General features: G+C 47.2%; 1 protein-coding gene across 2 annotated transcripts in view; it reads right to left on the bottom strand.

Moving 5' to 3' along the window:
- Positions 1-19010, bottom strand: part of LOC125704066 (nuclear receptor ROR-alpha A) — a 177320-nt gene that overhangs the window by 9879 nt on the left and 148431 nt on the right. For both annotated transcript variants that reach the window (XM_048969358.1, XM_048969359.1), the window contains one exon: positions 638-723. In XM_048969358.1, the coding sequence (XP_048825315.1) occupies positions 638-723 (86 nt within the window). The remainder of the gene's footprint in view (positions 1-637; positions 724-19010) is intronic.

The raw sequence follows: 19010 nt of genomic DNA, 5'->3' as shown, positions 1-19010 counted from the left end.
CACTTCTGCGCCTAAAGTAATTAGCAATCATTACGGGCACATTTCAGCAGCTTATTCCACTGCTTCCGCTGCATTTAAGCTCTTGTCTCTGAGGGGAGACTGCAGTGTTTCCACACGCCTCACGCACGACATGCAACACTGGAGGTACCGGCCCCTTATGGAATACTAAAGACCGGCCTAGTGACAGGAGGCGAGTAAAAATACACATCGAGCAAAATTCTCTTTGTCACACAGGTGAGGCATTTCAGGCATTACAAAACGCGTCCTCAGCGGAAAGAACAGTGTGCAGCAGTGAACACTTCACACTTCAGAAGTGTTCAAAGAATCTCCTTCCTTAGGGGTTCATTTAGTGACACCGTCTCGCACGGCGCTCTCACTGCATAACCATAGACAGAGAAGAGTAAACAAACCACTTTCATTGTGTAACTGACTGAACACTCTGACTTACTGTAGAGGAAACACTTGACCAATTGAATTCTGTCTCCTCTGTCAGGTTTTTTTTTTTTGGTATGAAGAGCAACTCTTTCTTGGTAAAACAAAAAAAAAAAACAGTGGAGCAGAAGAAGACACCAGGGAGATGTTGGCGACGACATGCAGGAGAGTGATCGGCCCAGTGCTCCACTTCCCGCAAGCTTACCTTGCAGCCTTCGCATGTTATCACGCCGTAATGGATGCCAGACGACTTATCTCCACAGATCTTGCAGGGAATAATTTCGATTTGAGCTAGAGAGATAAAGAGAGAAGGTTTCGGGATTCTTGTTAAAGACGGTCAGAGCAGCTACAAACAAATACAAGTGATTTAATCTTCCAAAGATCTAAGGGCTTGTGGTTGGGGCCACCTTATCTCAGAGCATTCAGTTATCCACCCTAAATGAAAATTTTGAGTAAATGAAATTCCCACGCTGCAGCTTTAATACTTGACTGATTCAGAAGTTGTTTCATTACAACAATTGTTCAAACCTGTTCAAAGAACTCAGATGGGGGAAACTTTGGTAAATGTCACAGTTTGAACATCAAAGCACTAAAAAAAAAATCCCCACTGAAATGCCCCTTAAATCCTGAAATAAAACTCTTTGACCATTAAAGTGAAAAAAGTCCTGGGTTATGCACCAAAAACAGTCATGTAGCTGTGTAAGTATGTGGTAGCACAGCAGAGAACACCAATGGAAGAAAAGGCTGTTTATGACTGTCTGATGCCAAGACACCATAGTTTAGGAGTCAGCAGCTGTAAACCTCATACTCATTTCACTGCTCAGCCCCCAGTGCAGGGCACAGTCAGCCATTTCACTGTATCAGCTGCCCTTGATGTCCAGCATATGCACAGTACTGTTGCTTATGTCCTGTACATGTAGCTAATGCCACCTCCAGCCCAGTTACAGCATATACATGGAGCAGCACCCCTTAAGTCAGGGGTCTCCAACTCTGGTCCTGGAGGGCTACCGTCCAGTAGGTTTTCTATCCTACCTGGCTTGTGATGAGCCACACCTGCTCCCAGGTAAATATCAGGAACAGGTGTGGCTCATCGGAAGCCAGGTAGGATAGAAAACCTACTGGATAGTAGCTCTCCAGTACCGGAGTTGGAGACCCCTGACTTAAGTCATCACATGTGGACACTTCATCACTATCGGCTGTTCATCGTGAGAATGTGTTTCTGGCAAAGGGTGTCAGCAACAGCCCTGTGATCCTCTGGCACACCTTGAACTGTGCTAACTCTAGGATCAGTTTTGCAGAAATCGGGTTCTGTAACCGGACATAAATTTAAACTGTTTCAATAGTTCTCACAGTAAATGTAGTCTTACCACCCACCCAAAGACTCTGGGAGAGACTCCTTCAGCAAATGTAGTATTACTGTCCAGCTTTTAACAAACAGAGACTTTGTCTTGAATGGACAGAGATTCTTGGAAAGGCTTAAATTTAGCATCATTACAGTGTCTCTGGGAGAGACTCCCTCAGCAAATGCAGCAAACTCTCGGAGAGACTCCCTTAGCAAATGCGGTATTAATGCAGAGACTATGGGCAAGACTCCCACAGTAAATGCGCTATCACCACCCTGCCTTCAATGCACAGAGACTCTGGGAGTGACTCCCTCCCTTATAGTCAGATCCACACCACAGGCTGCCTCCCATTTCAATGAACCATTAAAAATGACCATGATAAACAGAACACTCCCAGTGGTAAGGAGACCCTTCCAAAAACTGGTTGGCCTAGGTGCAGAGTGCCTTTCAAAAGAGCAGTGGAGTAACAAATAATATGGTATGATTATCTCTGTTTATTTTTTCAAATTGCCGCTGTTATTATTATTATTTACTTATGCCTTTGCTCTGCCAGGCTTCCCGCACCGCCCCTCCCGCGTGTGCTCTCTGTTGTTTTGTTTTTATGTTTCCCCCACATGAATATTAACAGTTCATTGTATTTCTACTCCCTTAGCATTTTCAGCTTCATTACTTACATAATTTGTTCTGACATGCACTCACAACAACTCGAGCATGCTGTAATTAAGGCTGGCTGTGGCTGAGGGAGGGAGTGGGCCGTGTGTGCAGCGGCCAGGCAGCAGGTGGCAGTGTGGTGCTGCCTGGCCACCGCCTCCTATTCGAAGGGGCTCCTGGCTCAGGCCCCTTCCCTTTCCTCCTCTTTCCCAAACGCCATAGCTCTCTAAGACGCCTTAATTCCCCCTGAAGAAGCGAGCTTGAGTGAACACTCAGTCAAGCCTGACGGAAGCCATGCCACAGAGTGTGAGGGGCCGTGTCTGGCCACTCCACAGGCCTGGTTATAGGGGGGAGGGTCTCCCTGTGGAGGTCACCAGTATGCACTATGTTACATGGCGAGCCACACACACATGCATGTGCACTCATCCAGCTCAGTCATCCTTGTTCTTTAACACTTAAAACATCTTCTTTTTGAGCTAGGCATCATAATACAGTCACACTAAGAAAATCTAATTGTTTTGTTAGTCCGACTAAAACCGGACTTTTAAAGTACATGTAAATTTCTCAAAGTCGGACTAGGACACCCACATAATGTGACTGGGAGTCGATTTTTGTATATGTTCAATTGCATTGAAACTGGCAGTACAACATACAGCACGTACGAAATGTACAAAATGTAGAGCACTGTAAAGCTGTCCAATTCACTGCTCAACTAAAGGGTGCTTTTCCACTGCACTAGGTACCGTACTTTGATACTTCAAGAAGGCACTAAAAGTACGGTACTGCAGGGTGTTGGTTTTACAGTGGAATAAAAACTGTTATCGGCACTGAATGACATCACAATGCGAGGTTGGGTATTTTATACTGAATTCGAAAAATGTCTTTAGTTAGGACTGGACGATGTGTGATATTAATAGCAGCATCGCATGTTATGTACATCCAATTCTTAAGTGTAATTTTTAAGTTTAAGTCTCGCGAAAACGTTTTTACTCTGTCGTAGGAGAAAAACCTAGCAAGTTTTGCAATTTTAACAATTATTCATTTTCAAGACTATTTAAAAATCAGTTTAAAGTTTACCTCCACCCCTTTTGCATGACCGCTACATGCGTTCTCTGAGACAATCAGAATCGTTTTCATCCTGGCTGTTTAAATCACTCCTAGACAGGTGTCAGAAAATGTTGAACTGCTTGTTTCATAAACACCCCAATATTTATTTCAACAAAATCACATTGCAATATTTGAAAATTTTCCAATATGCTATCATAGTATATTATTATTATTAATCATTATTATTAATGTTATTACATTTTTACATCTGTGACGTAATAGGTCAACTGGAAAAAGCCCAACACTAACAAGCTGAAAGGAGCCGTATCGCCACCTACTTCAGTCAATAAAATGATTCCCCTGGGACAAGGACAGAAGCTGATTATATGGCATAGTCAAGCTATAACCGTAGCTCAACTTAGCTGTGCATGTAAATGTACTGACTGGAAAAGTCGAAAAAAATAACCTCACATCTTAAAAAATGTGTGCTGGAATGTATAAAAGCAAGTATAATATCAAATCTAATTCTCACATAAAAACACACGTCATTTGACATGCAGTTTAAATACATGCTAAGAGTATTAGAACAGAAATGTGACTTTAACATGGCATCTCCCCCCTTCAGTCTCTGGTTTTCTCTTTCTTTTTGGAGCACAAATTATTTATGACGCAAATGATGGAGTTTTTCCCCTTAGGATGCTCCTGCACCTGATTAAAAATGTACTACGTGCCCCATGAAAGAGGATATGCTGAAAGTCCCAAGAAATGATTCAAATGCGAAGAGGATTTAAGAATTAATTCACATTGGGGTGTAACACAAGCAGAAAGCTACACGGCTAAGAATCTGAGTTTAATGATTCAGTATCTATCAATAAACAGGCAGCTTCCCCGAGTGTCTTCTAGAAGAGTCTCTTGCCTGTGCTTTATCTCCCCTTGGTGGCTCAGCCTGATGCCATGCACAGGGCTTATAGTATCCAACACTCCTACTGAGGCCTTCTTTAAGAAAGCAGCTACAGGATGGAAAGCACCCCCCCCCCCAGCAAACCTGAGTCAGAGTGGGCTTCACTCTGCCCCAGCCTCTTTCACTCTCCCACAGGCCCATTCACTCTCCCCCAGGCCCATTCACCTCCCCCCAGGCTCCTTCATTCTCCCCGAGGGCCCCTTCACTCCCCCCCAGGCTTCTTCACTGGCCCCCTGGCTACTTCACTCCCCCCTATCTTCCTTCACTCTCCCCCAGCCTCCATCACCGACACTCCCTTCTCAGGTGCTCTGTCAGAGATGGCAAACAGCTTCTGTGACACAGTGGCGAGTTCTTTGGTCCCAGGGGAGGAAGACCCAGAGAAACACACTTCGCTAATTAAGTTTCCATATTAAGTGCCCCTGGCGTTTGTTGCGGGCTCTGCAGCCCGTGCTGTTTGCTTCCCCCTCGCGGCGGCACTGTCATCAGCCCACAAAACACCACAGCAAATTATATTCAAAGTGCCACGTTGCCATAGTACAGATTTGATAGAAAAAAGACAAAAACACTTTGAGACGTTTTTGTGGAGCAGACATTGCAGGTAGACAGGCAGCAGTGGATTCCATTCTGCACATGGCAGCGCAGGGCAGTGTACAGTTGGCCCAAACGGTGTGTGTGTGTGTGTGTGTGTGGGGGGGGGGGGGGGGGGGGGGAGGGGGAGGTCACTGGATCGTCTACATCGTCTGCTTTCTTACCTTCAGATGCATTATTCACACCCCCCACCTCCTCCTAGTTTGCATATCTGTGTATATCCAGGCCAGATGCAGAGTGTAGCCATTTAATGGGATTCACGGAGCCCCAGCGGTCTGACTGGGCGTCTCCCACCGGCCCTGTCTGCACTGGCAGAGAACTGAACTTCGCACAGTGGCAGAACTCCACTGAAGGCTGATCCCATCATCAGCGAGTTCAACCAACAGCAGATTTAAGGGAGACAGCATCTGTGATGTCAGTGTTTATTCGACGTAATGAGGAATTGTGAGTCAGGCCTGTCACTCGCTTTCAGCGGTATAATGGAAACAATGTGGGCGGCCACTTTTCAATACAGGCCACTTGTGAAGGATTTTTAAAAAACAAACGTTTACTCTTAGCTCTGGTGTAAGATAAATACGAAGATGATGCACTTATACATCCAAATATTTGATGAAACCAACAAGCTAAAGCCTTGTGTGTGTGTGGGGGGGGGGGTTGTCTGCATGTGTGTGCATGGCTGTGTGTGTGTACAGTATGTGTTTGTGTGGGACTGTGCCTGTGTGTGTCCATGCCTGTGTGTGCAGGCATGCAGGCATGTGCCTGTGGAAGTATGTGTGTATGTGCGTATGTGTGTATGTGCGTGTGTGTGCATGTGGGTTTGTGTGTGTGTGTATGTGTGTGTGTGTGCCTGTGTGTGTGAATGCATGTGTGTGCGTGTATGTGTGTGTGCCTGTGTGTGTATGTGTGCCTGTGTGTATGTGCGCGTGTGTGTGTGCGTGTATGTGTGTGTGTGTATGTGTGCCTGTGTGTGTGTATGTGCGTGTGTGCCTGTGCGCGTGCGTGTATGTGTGCCTGTGTGTGTCTGTATGTGTGCCTGTGTGTGTGTATGTGTGCCTGTGTGTGTATGTGCGCGTGTGTATGCCTGTGTGTGTGTATGTGTGCCTGTGTGTGTGTATGTGCGCGTGTGTGCCTGTGTGTGCGTGTGTATGCCTGTGTGTGTGTGGATGTCCGTATGTGTGCCTGTGTGTGTGTGTGCCTGTGTGTGTGAGTGCATGTGGCTGGACAGCTCGGCAGCTGTTAGCAACCCGCTTGATGAGAGCAGACAGAGCCTGGCTCACATTTATTATGTAAGTGACAGGGCTGAGAGGCCCCCATGTGCCCTGGCAGGTCACTGTGCTGAGCACCAATCGCGCAGGACGCGCTGGGGGAGCTGCAGGCGAAGGCAGAGCATGCCAACGTTACTCTCCGCCTGCACAGGCCCAGTGCAGGCACCGTGCAGGGAAATTACCCACTAGTCATTTTTTAACACTTGCATAAGTTAAAAACGGTTATTAAAATGGGATATTGTGCACGTATTAATAGAGCCTTATGGAAGACAGTTTGCCCCATTTTTCCTCTGCAAAGTAAACTGTGACCGCATTCCAACACAAACAATGAAACTGGTTCCTTCAGGCTACAAAGATCAGCTGCAGCTTCACAACACAGGATAAATTCTCGACTGATACGCATGGAACTAAAAGGAAGCATTTTTAAAGGATGAGCATGAACTTTGCTGCCTCAGTCTGCACATCCAGTCCTAGCGTGGACGTTCAGTTTCATAAGGGCTACTGAGGTAGTGTGAATGTCACTGACAAAGGATGGTGACCCGGAGAAGCATAAATATGTGGCCTGTTTGGGGACTGTGATATGCTGGCATAACAGCCCAGGGCACATGCACTGCAGGGCCACCCCGCAGAGGGGAGGAAATGGCCGATGGCAGGCGCTTTTCACACCTGGGGAATCCTTGTTATCACTGGAAAAAGCAAACTAAAGGAAAACAACAGGTATCAGAATATGTTTGAGGAAACCAAAGTGTAGTTTTAAATGCGGAACGCAGAAGGCTGATTATTTTCCTTTTACACAAGCTTGGAAAAAATAACGACAACAAGAGGCTTCACTCACTTAATTGACAAGATACCAAAATTGCAATTGGTTAACGGTCCAGTACCTGTCAACCAGCCTTGGACTTGTTTCCATTTAAGCTGCTCATGAGTCTGTGTGCGTGTAACTGGGATGTTAATATTTCAGGAGTCTTTTACATTCCGCTTGACTCGCACAAGGAAACGCTTCCGAACACCGACAGCATGAAGGGAAGAAGGAGGAAGACAGCCCCCCCCAGCTCAGCAGCCCCCCCCCCCTTTCGTCAGCGGAATAGTAATTGGCTTTCTAATTTATGTGCTGTACTGCTGCAGACTGACAAGCTTCCTGCCTGAACGTCTGTGTGTTCGCACTCAGGGGGATACAACAAAAGCCAGAGTTTACAAACCAGGCGGGTGGGGGGTGGTGGGGGGGGCGCACTGACAGCTTATGCTCTGCCGAAGACAGTGAGGTGGAGTTGAGTCCGGCGCTACCTGGTGCAATTACAGAGCGCCACTGCTCGTGGTACCTCAAGCCCGGTTCCGCTACCGGACTGCAGGCTTTTTCCTCGTGCTGTCTGCCAGTGAATGTTGAGATCTCTCTGTACTGTACGTGTGTATAAGTGTACTGTACGTTAAGCTATAATGTGTATAATATACGTTCACTGTCATATACATTGCAGTTTTGTGGATACGTGCCTGATGTTTCCATTTATGTATGTGATATGGTCTGCTGCCGACCATGTGATAGATCGACGGTTGTAAGAGGCACATTAACACAGCCAGAGGCACATTAACACAGTCAGAGGCAGATTCACACAGCCAGAGGTACGTTAACGCGGTCAGAGGCACAGTAGCACAGTCAGAGATGCGCTAACACAGCCAGAGGTACGTTAGAGTCAGAGGGACATTAGTATGGTCAGAGGCACACTAACACAGCCAAAGGCACGTTAATATGATCGGAGGCTCCCCACTATTTCCTATGATGGTATAGTCAGTATAGTCCCTGAATGGAGGGAGGGAGTGAAACAATAAAAGCTGTCCATCAGCAGAGGGGGGCTTTAAAATTCTTATGAAACAAGGTAAGTGAAATTCAGTCGGGGTGAGCTCGTGCATTTAAGCACCTCCGGTGACATATGTGCTTACTTTACGATGGTACCCAAGCTGCTGTGCGCAAGAATGATGGCGGTCAGGCTACTGGCCTCCTCACAAGCCCTCGTCACACAAAGGAGTTTCTGCGCAGGGACAACAGGCCTGTCCATGTTTTAGAAGGAAAGTCGCTGCGCTATGTGTCCCCCAAAACCACCACCGCTGGCGGGGGGCAAAAAACGAGGCTTCCTCTGACCGAAATTTCGGTGTGATCTGTGTACTGTGCACGAGAGCGCTAGGAGGCATGGTGGATCGGCACGGTGGATCGGCATGGCAGAGCAGTGCCCATATTGTGGTCTTGTGTGGATATGGCTCAAGGGCCATTGGCACTGTACCCACAGACAGACGGTCCTCTGCTGTCTGCTCCACGCCGACAAGGGGGGGCTTCCTGCAAGATGTTCGTCAGTCAAAGCTGACGCTCTTATAGCCGCCACACAGTCCAGAGAGAGGGCTGGACACGCTCGGGAGAGTGAGCTGGCCACGTCCCGGGGAGCGCTGTCCGGGGAGGGCGTTCCGGAGCGAACCCGTCTGCCATTCCGACAGCGTGCAGCGCATGGAAAAAGCAGATCAATTTTTCAACAATTTTTCAAAAACTAGGACAAAAGATTGTTTACAGCTCTAACCAGCCCAAACCACGGCAAACATGAATAGTTATGGGAAAGACTCGAAGCAGCCATTAGATGAGAGTAATAAGCCACCACAGCACTGAGAGTTAAATTCGGGGGCCGACTCAAAGACAAAACTGCAGAGCAATTCTACCATTTCCCTTAATTACCATCTAGAATCACACAGTGAACAGCGCAGTTCAGAACTGCCTTTGATTTCACTCCTGATTCTGCTTTCATTCCCATGGCCTAGATGATCACGGTACACACAGTATTTTCTGCTGAAGTGACCGTGCGGCCGCCTGCATGCACAAAGCCGGCGTTTCCGGTCCTTGGCGTCCACCGAGAAGTGCCGGCTCTCCGGGGAGGGGGGATTTACTGTGTGACCTAGTGAATCTCTCTGTTGCGCTCTGCCAGCCAGTGAACTGGAGCAGACCCCGCGTCACCCTCCCCACCCATGTCCTGTACGGCATTTCCCGGGCTGCTGCCGCGTCCCGTGGGCTTTGCCCATGCTTGCCGAACGCACCTGACGTTGTGAATACATGGCATCCGCGAAGCATGCCGGCATGGTCTCCAGGTCAGCAGTGCAGAACAAATGGTTCTGAGTAAAACGCTTTTCAGCAGCTCATGTGACGAGAATGAAGCCGACACACTGCTTCATCAGAGCACAGTGAAGTCAGCTCTGGTTGATCACTGCGCGAAAATGACGAAGGACAGCTCTCCTAAAAAATGCTATGCTTTCCGGTTTTCCTGAGACCACGTTGGCACCGAGTCCACAAGGAAGAGTATCGGGAATCACCCTGCCTCTGATCTTTCACCAAAGTATGCACTGCTTTGTACCGAAACAGGAGGTGTGAAGTGGTAGGTGATGCTTCTGTGGACGGGCAGCTGCAGCAAACACAGCTGAGCAGTATCTGGCTCCCTGATCACTCGTCTCCAGGACAGACCCATTACACGAGGGACCCGGACACCGGCACTTGGCATGGGGACCCCCATCTCAGGGTCATTAAGACGGGTCCATCACATGAAATTGTTGCTTCTCAACTCTAGCTGTTATTTCCTCTCTTGTGCAGCCACACATTTTTGTTACTGAGGTTTCTGTGCAGGTGTGAAGTACAAGTGAAAGGAAAAAGATTCTGTTCTGCAGTTAAACCGCGGCATTGTGTCGAAAGCGGGTGGCAGGTGGACAAGTGGGCAAGCGTGACCGCAGCTAGCAGGCCTCATGTAAAGCCGCACAAGGTTGTCTGCCACGGGGCCCGCTGGGCCCCAGGCCCTCTTCTTTTGTCCCGATACCTGGCAATCCACCTTCTCGTCACCACAAAGGATGGCAAATCGATTGGTCAGGGAGGAAAGGGGCCGGCTTAAAGAGCGAATTCAAATGCAGGCGCCTCGCTCAGCAACCAGCCAGGTTGCTTTGGAACGCAGAGCACTTTTATTTGACCATGAGCTTGATTACGGATATTGTAAAATGATATATGCGGATTTATGAATCCCCACTTCCATACCTACAGTCATGAGTCCCATAAAATGTCTGTGCTATCTGCCTAAAATGGTTCATGGCCAGCTTTATAAAGAAATACAGTATATAAACATACAGCAGGGTTTTTTCTGTTATAAGAATATGGTTAATATGCTAAAATTACAGTTACCTTACTAATGGAGGGTAAACCAACTATATGAGCTTTGATATTTGAAGCTATAAAACATTTCTGATTCTTGGAAATTCTCTGTATGGAGATTGATACTAAGAAGTACTCTGTCCTAGGTAAAGATGGTGTGAGATAAACAGGCACTTTCAAGAACCTTGCAATGGCGAACGCCGATCACGCGTGTTTGCAGTGACTGTCAAGGCAGCGGACCAACTAGAATCAAGGATGCTACTCCTAAAACAGGCACTGGCCTCATTAACATCAGGGACTAATCGATACTTTCCACTGGGGAAAATCGCTGGATGGCCCATATGGAAGAAACGACGGAGCCGGAGCTGGACCGGACACTCCCACAACACTCTGGCTTGGCCCCATCGACCCGGAAAACGTTCCATCAGCAAAATGGAAAAGGAGCCGCCTGCCCGGAGCAGAGTAGTTCATACAGCCTGGGCCGATCCCCCCCCCCCCCCCCCCCCCCCCCACAGAAGGCGACTGCAAATCAGTAACAGCAGACGGTGGAATGTGAGAGCTTGTGGAAAAACAGAAATAATTACGTCATCTTCAGCTCAGGCTCTCAGAAAGCAGAATTCCAGTTTACTGTTATCGGAACAAAGAAATGGAAAAACAAAACATAAAAGAAACTAAATCAGGCTACTTCTACATATATTGACAAAAAGACATAGCTTACACTTATCACTGGTATATACAGTAATCAATCATCATTAACAGCTCAATAAGCTATTAAACAGCCATGAGAGTGACTGTAGATCTCATCATAGCTGGAGCGCTGAGTCTGGGCAGAAGCCCTGCGTGAGCCTGACAGGCTGGCGGAGAGAGTGTAAATACTGCATTTCGGGATGGATAGAGTGTAAACACCATGTTGTGAGGCCGAGAAAGCGTAAACACTGCGTTACGGGAGGGAGAGAGTGTAAACACCGTGTTACAGGAGGGAGAGAGTGTAAACACCGTGGTACAGGAGGGAGAGAGTGTAAACACCGTGTTACAGGAGGGAGAGAGTGTAAACACCGTGGTACAGGAGGGAGAGAGTGTAAATACCGTGTTACAGGAGGGAGAGAGTGTAAATACCGTGGTACAGGAGGGAGAGAGTGTAAATACCGTGTTACAGGAGGGAGAGAGCATTCACACCATGTTACGGGGTGGAGAGAGCATAAACACTAAGTTACGGGGTGGAGAAAGTGTAAACAATGCACTGGGGGGGGGGGGGTAAAGATACTGTAAACACCGCGTTGGGAGGCGAAAAGAGTGCACCTACTGTGTTGGAGGTGAAAAAAGCATAAATACCACATTGGAGGGGCAGAGAGAGTATAAACACAGTGTTTGGGGGCAGGGAGCATGTATATACCGCGTTCAGGCGTGTGACGTGGGCACAGGCCAGCCAGGATGGCCCCCCGATGCCTCTCTGCAACGGGAATGTGAAAATAAAACCTATTTAATGAGGGGTGAATGAGAGAACCTCGGGGATCCCTGAGGCAAATTCATTAGGAGATTAAAAAAGCGTTTCCCACAGTAAAACGGCGTCTCGTCTGATCCCTGCCACATTTCATTTAGGCTCGCCTGCAGAGGATGTGGACTGGCCAACCCCTATCTCACAGGCTGCTGATAACTGCTAGCAGACAGGAGCTGGGTGACAGCGCAGGGACATACATGGATGGCTTAGTGTGGACGTAAATGGTGCTGAGATATCAGGCGCCGTGAACCAGCCGCATCCCCCAACAGCATCACCCGTGTGATAAAGCACATAACACATGACGGTAATTGCTGTCTACAGAAGCCCCAGCTCTCATATCCACCTGTCAACTCTGACTTCATCGAATGTAGCCCACAGCAACATTTTCGGCCAGTGGTCAGTGCACTGGCACTGCAGCTAGAGCTACTGGTTTCAGTACCAGCATCCTACTGGTTTCATACCTTTCATAAAGGTACAGGATGTATCAACAAATATGAAGCAATATAATTAGCTAATGTGAGAGATAAGTTTACAATACAGGCGTCCAAGTTAGTATGCATAACTGACTTTCAAACTACCACGAATGATTAAACAATAAACAGAAGATGTATAGCACTAAAGATCATCTACAGGGAATGGTTGAGCGTGTGTTTCTGGTGCCATCAGATGAGGCTCCGCCGCTTCGGGCGTTTCCTGTGCGCAGGGCTCTCACGCTCACCAGGCTGACTGAGGCACTGCGCATGTGATGTATCTTTCAAGCTCTGAGTCCAGCCAGAGCTGCAGCCTCCTGTGCAGGATACGTAAGGAACAGTCGAACATCATCCGCATCTCCCCATCCTGGGCGGGTATTGCCAACACACGCTCTACAGTCATCCTCAAATTACTGACTGATCATCCAACTCCAACTACCTTAACTTCAGGAGGACAACATTACTACATCTACATCTCAGCACATACAACAGTTAATATCTCACTATGTGCCCTTTCAGACACGGAAAATACACTTAATTTTCCAAAAACATTTAGAACATCACAGATCTTAGTTTCTAGAGAAGCTTTCTACCATTGACTCAACTTCAGCTCATGTTGAGAGAGGCACTCTGCCATAGACTGACGGCCTAATTCATTCCTTATCACCAGAGTTCATCCTGCACTCCATATAAATTCTCAATTTATTAACACTGTCTAATTTCCTTGTTAGATATGTATAACCAATCTCATGTAATTAGCAATTCGGAACCTTTGGGGTATTAATCCCGCCTGAATTATGGATTTGAACATCAAAGCATAAAATCCAATGTAGCCAGTGCTTGAAATTAGCTCATTTGAAACCTGCAATTATTTGTATGGCATGTTCACAAACATCTTCCTCTTTTATGTCTGGCAGAATCCCGTGGGTTTTCTGCACGGAATCTTCAATCCATTCTAGTGAAGGCCAAAAATAGACTTAACGCTAGACCCAGAAGCCCTTCCAAAATACTGCTGTGTTCATATATGGCGCTATAGCCTTCTTTCCTGGTAGCGAAGAACTCTCTTACTTCTGTGAAGGGTGTTGGTTTTTCTGAGTAAGATTATGAAACCTGACCACAATTCACACCACCTTTTTACCATCAAACAAACATTAAATATAAGTCAATGTAAATCAATAGCTCTACCTGAGACCCGTGCATTCGCTAGGCCAAGTGTCAACATAATGGTGCGCGGTCTCAGTCATTAATGCGCCACAACTTCTGACATTTGAGCGCTGAGACACACTGTAGGGCACCCCTTATCATCCAAAGGCCATGACCAAGCGGAGAGATTTAAACAGAGAAAACAGCTCCACTGTCACGCACAAAGAAGATGGATCTCTTTGATCCTCCGCGGGGGGAGCAGCAAAATCTTAATTAGTGAGAGAAAACAAGAGTGGCTTATTTGTCAGAGGTGCTCGCATCACCGGCTGGCGCTGAGTCACTCGGTGAGGCAGTCGTCACGGTGGCCGGCGTCGTGGGTAACATGAGGGCGGATGCCGCCTACTGCATGTTCACTTTAAAACCATATTCTCATTATGCCTGTAATTTACATGCACAAGCCTAACCCCACTATGGACACATAAAAGCTTATTCTTATTGATACTAGACCTTATTTTGATAGTAGCCCAGTGCATCAGTAAAAGGCAATTCAAGATCACCAGAACTTTATGCACAGCTACCCCATGTTTGAAAAGGTAGATGTGCATTTTAATCTAGGTTATTGCCTTGCTAAATTAACAATCAAGAGAGCTTCAGTCATCAGTACAAGACTGGTCTGACTGCCAATCAGCCTGTAAAGATCAAAACACCATTTTCATTGTTTTATGAGATATCTGGGCCCCCATGTTGCTGTATCTAGGACTCGGCAATGAAGCACCTTCACTCGCCTCTCTTAGCTTCAGAACAATGGATTTTGCTAACTTAGCACTTTGATGAAGCAGTTCGGTTTAAATGAGTATCTATTACAATTATATCTGATCTGCAGCAACAGCTGCTTCCTCACGAAATTCCTTATGAAAATATATTTGTTATAGACATGAGGCTACAATTGAATGGAAAATGTTGCCTTCATTTTACATGATTTGTGAAACAGGATCATTTACTGGAACCTTTATTATAATGTATTTTGTTACCTGGATAAAAAATTATTGATCTCGGTGTCTTTTCAAGGAACTCTTGAGTAAATAAACTGTTTTCCTCTTCACTTCCTCACCAGAACCAAAGCATCTCCAGAACCTCCAAGTAAGACACATCGTACAGGAATCACCTACAGATGGGACATTAACTACAGCGGCATTTCACCGACACTCATCATTATGACAACTAAATTCCTCAATTGAACAATCATTCTCATTCTTATTTTTAATAAGCCCACAGGCAGTAACCTTCTACGTTTAAAGCACATTCTTCCTCTGGATTTCCTGAAGGCGACCTTTCTTTATCCAATAAAGCCTGAATTTTGGATAGATAAATAGTGCACTGGGGAGAACGTTCCTTTGCTGTAGACTCCCCACTCATTTATAAATGTATTCCTTCATCCTAAGAAATGTGACCGGCTTAGATTTTCTCACAGCTGGATACTTTTAGCAAAGCGGTTCCGGTAAGCACCTTGTTGGGGCGGAAAGGCTTGTCTGGGGGCCAGGGCAGGACCCCTCCCATCTCCTGTGGCCCTTTGAAGTATCTGCCGCACCCTTTCAGAATTTTTACTGTATTTTCTGCTGCTTCTGATAAAATCTGTGGAGTCGGGGTGGTGGCGGGTTTCGGGAGGCCACAGTCATCGCACTTACAGACCACACTGCAGATGCATTCAGCCTTATCAGCCTCTGTCCATTTCCAAAGGGTGACGGGTTCGACAGCACGTACAGGCGGCTTAATTGGCCTGGGAATGCGGGAGAGGGGCCGTCCAGGAATCAAAATCCTTATCGGGACTAACTGAATCACTGAGTGGTGAGCGTGAAAACGCAGCTCTGGGTTAGCATGGGCCGGCGAAAGGACCTTGAGGGCGCACGGCTAAACGCGGAGGAAGCAACGCTGACATAAAACACTGACGGCGTCGGAAATCGCTTTGCAGGACGCGGCAGTAATGCATCGGCACAGTGCAGGACCCGCCAATCGTACAGGTGATTTCACCCGAGACACGTTTCGAACGCAGGGTTGACATGCATACAAAGATAAAAGATGGTGTCACCTCAGCAGTTATGATATGTTCACAGTGGGGGGGGGGGGGGGGGGGGTAGTTCCTGAGTGAATCATTCAGAGAGACAGTCTGGCCCCAAAACCGCTGCTTTATCTGTGGGGTTGGGGCTGCAATTAGATCTTTCTGAACACTGATTCACTAAAAACATGGTTATATAACCAGGCAAAGCCCCATCATTAAATAATTCACTGGCATTCCTTGCCTGTGGCCGTGAAATAAATCTGAATTTGCCCGATATGATCGAGATGGCGGCTAATAGCTCCCACTGCCCCTCACCTCGGCTGCTGACAGTGTCGCAGCGAATCACGAGCCTTTGTGCGCTGTCCCGATAATGGACGTGGTGAGCAGGGCCCAGCAGAGGCCCTGCCCAGCCTCTTCTCGCCGCGAGACAGACACGGTTTAGAGCGCGCTGCCCCGCGAGCACTCTGTTCACAGGGCTGTAAATTGATTCACGGGCAGGGGAACAAATGTAAATGAACGCTCATTATCTGCACATAATGTAGCACGAATGATAAATCATAAGGGAGAGCGTGGCTGGGCAGCCGGGCACATTAATGTGCCAGGGCGGCGCAAGGCACACGGACGCCTTCCCGCTCGCCTGCCCGCAATTGGTGCCGCTCTCCAAACCACACGGGCATCCCGGGAAGCCGCCCAAGCAGGCGGCACGTTTCTGCCCGACTGCACTGCCGATAACACACAACACAAATAACGTGACGTGGACGACAGCGAGCATCTCACACGCCAGCATGGCGAGTTACTGCAAATGAGCTGTTAAAAATGATGGTGGTGATCACTGACCACTGTTAATGTACCTGCTTTAAATCTGCTTTAAATCAGAATCCTTTTATTTGCCAAGTACATAAAATACAAGAAATCTGTTTTGGTGCAGGCAGTGGCATGTAATATACAATTAAACACACAATGGAAGTATAAAAATGTCGCAAAATTGAAATAAATGCAAATAATAAACTTAAAACAAATAAAGGGAGACACTCAAATATGAGAGGTACAGTCTCCAAACCTAAAATCATGCCCCATTCCCGAGGGGGGGGTTCACACCCATGGCACAACAGGCCTTGTGTACCCAAGGCCGGCCCCCCATTTCTAGAACGCACCCGCCAGTATCTTGAGGTGGAGATGTCCATCGTGGATCTACATGCATGAAGGTGAGGCACTGACCGCAAAGCAAAGGCATCCACCCTGCATGGCTCTGTGCGGACTCAAATTAGAATATATAAATAAATAAATTAGCCAGCCAGCATTTTTTTCCATTTTCACTGACATCACAAATAACAGGACGTCATGTTCTTTTCTTCCCGTAGTGAAATAGTGGAAAAACTCAATGCCAATTAGCTTATTTCTTGTGGTGAAATAAGTAAAATAAAGCAAAGTATTATGGAAGCACTCCCAGCAGAACAAACAGCATTGTGCTATTCATGCAGCGCGTTAGCTTCAATCGCTGCAGTGCTATGCAAGGATGCCGCTGTTAGTGCCGCACATGGTACAAAGGCTATTGTGGAGAGCTGTGTAGCTCAGTGCCTGCATCTGGAAGGTCATAGGTTTTAGTCGTGTAGCCTGCAGAGTAATCATATCACCACTGGGTCTTTGAGCAAAGATCCAAAACCCCAAATGGCCTAAGGTGCTGGCTGATCCCACCCTCTGATCTCATCTCTCAGCTGTGTGTATATATATATATATATATTATACACACATCCATCCATCCATTTTCCGAACCGCTTATCCTATTGGGTCGCGGGGGGTCCGGAGCCTATCCCGGAAGCTATGGGCACGAGGCTGGGAACAACCCAGGATGGGGGGGGGGGGGCAGCCCATCGCAGGGCACACTCACACACCATTCACTCACACATGCACACCTACAGGCAATTTAGTAACTGCAATTAGCCTCAGCATGTCTTTGGACAGTGGGGGGAAACCAGAGTTATATATACTCACACACACACACACACACACACACACACACACACACACACACACACGTAGGGTATACCTATCCTTATGGGGCCCGCTCATTCACTTCTATAGGAAAAATGCTAATGCTAACTATGACAACCTTAACCCCCACCCTGCCCTAACCATAAGTAACCAAGCAAAATACAAGTTTTTGCATTTTTAGTTTTTTCATAGCAGTCACTGATTTTTATAAAATAGAGATGGGATTGGTGAGGATGCGACCCATTTATTCTTGATATTTGGGGTGGGACAAGAACAGCATTTGGGTGTTTTTACCGTCATCTGTACTTGCATTGTTAGGAATGGAAGTGGTCTTCGGCAATGGAAGATGACGTAAAAAGCGTAAACGAGAACAGAATTACGGTCAAGAATGCGTTTTGAGAAACACCCTTTATCTCTGTCTCTCATGGAGAGCAAGATGGGATAAGGACTCAATTTCCCCACGGCGATGAAGTGCTGCTCTTCTATTCATTATCAAGCAAGATCATTATAATATGCAAATGGCGATTTAGGGGAAACAGCGCTAAGGAGACCTAGGATAGCGGGGGAGTTACATTCACACACTGTGAAGATGGCACAGATACCGTCACACGGAGGTGACAGTGTCTCACGGAACAATGTGCATTTAAAGTAAAAAATTATCCAAAGGAGATACAGGACCGAGATTGTTATCTCCCCAGAAAAGATACAGCAGTGCCTGGCAGAAAGTGACTGGTGGCCCGATAATTAAGCCAACAAGCTGGGAGAGTTTTCCACGAAGCCCCCCCACCCCGAACAGATAACAGAAACAGTGAAGGGGGGCGGGCATGAGGATTCTCCTGTCGTATTTGTCAACAAACCAGTCTTGCGTTATGGACATATTGTCAGGTGGCAGTGCGATGTGGGCCCCGGGCCCTCAGCAGAGGCTGGCCCCGGGCCCTCAGGCATCATTAAAGTAGCGGGCTTGTGGGGGGGGCACCGCTGAGAAAATGGCGGCCTCTTATCTTCTGGGTGCTGTATGAAAGGCTGGGTGTAATGGTATGGCACGACACCAGGGGATTTACCACATCGTGCCAGAACAAGACAAAATAAGATATAAATAAAGCAAATAAATAAAGAAATGAACAGGCGGAGACAGGGCCTTGTCTCACCACTGCCAATCATGTGGCGCTGATGCAGATGTATGAAGGAGCTCCTCTCCTTAATAAGAACCCCGACAGAACATTCTGGATCGGTACCCACATGACAGAATGTTGACTTGGCTCTATGGAACTTTTCAACGTTAAAAAAAAAAACTAAACGTGCACCTCTGCATGTTACGAGAGGCTTGGACCCTCAGCACAACACAATCGCGAGACAATTCAGAGGATCCAGGTCTCTCGGGCCAAGCTGCACTATTCACCGA

This window comes from Brienomyrus brachyistius, chromosome 11 (genome assembly GCF_023856365.1).
Source record: "Brienomyrus brachyistius isolate T26 chromosome 11, BBRACH_0.4, whole genome shotgun sequence".
Taxonomy (NCBI): domain Eukaryota; kingdom Metazoa; phylum Chordata; class Actinopteri; order Osteoglossiformes; family Mormyridae; genus Brienomyrus; species Brienomyrus brachyistius.
Note: the sequence above shows the minus strand (reverse complement) of the source record. Positions and strands in the feature narration are given on the sequence as shown.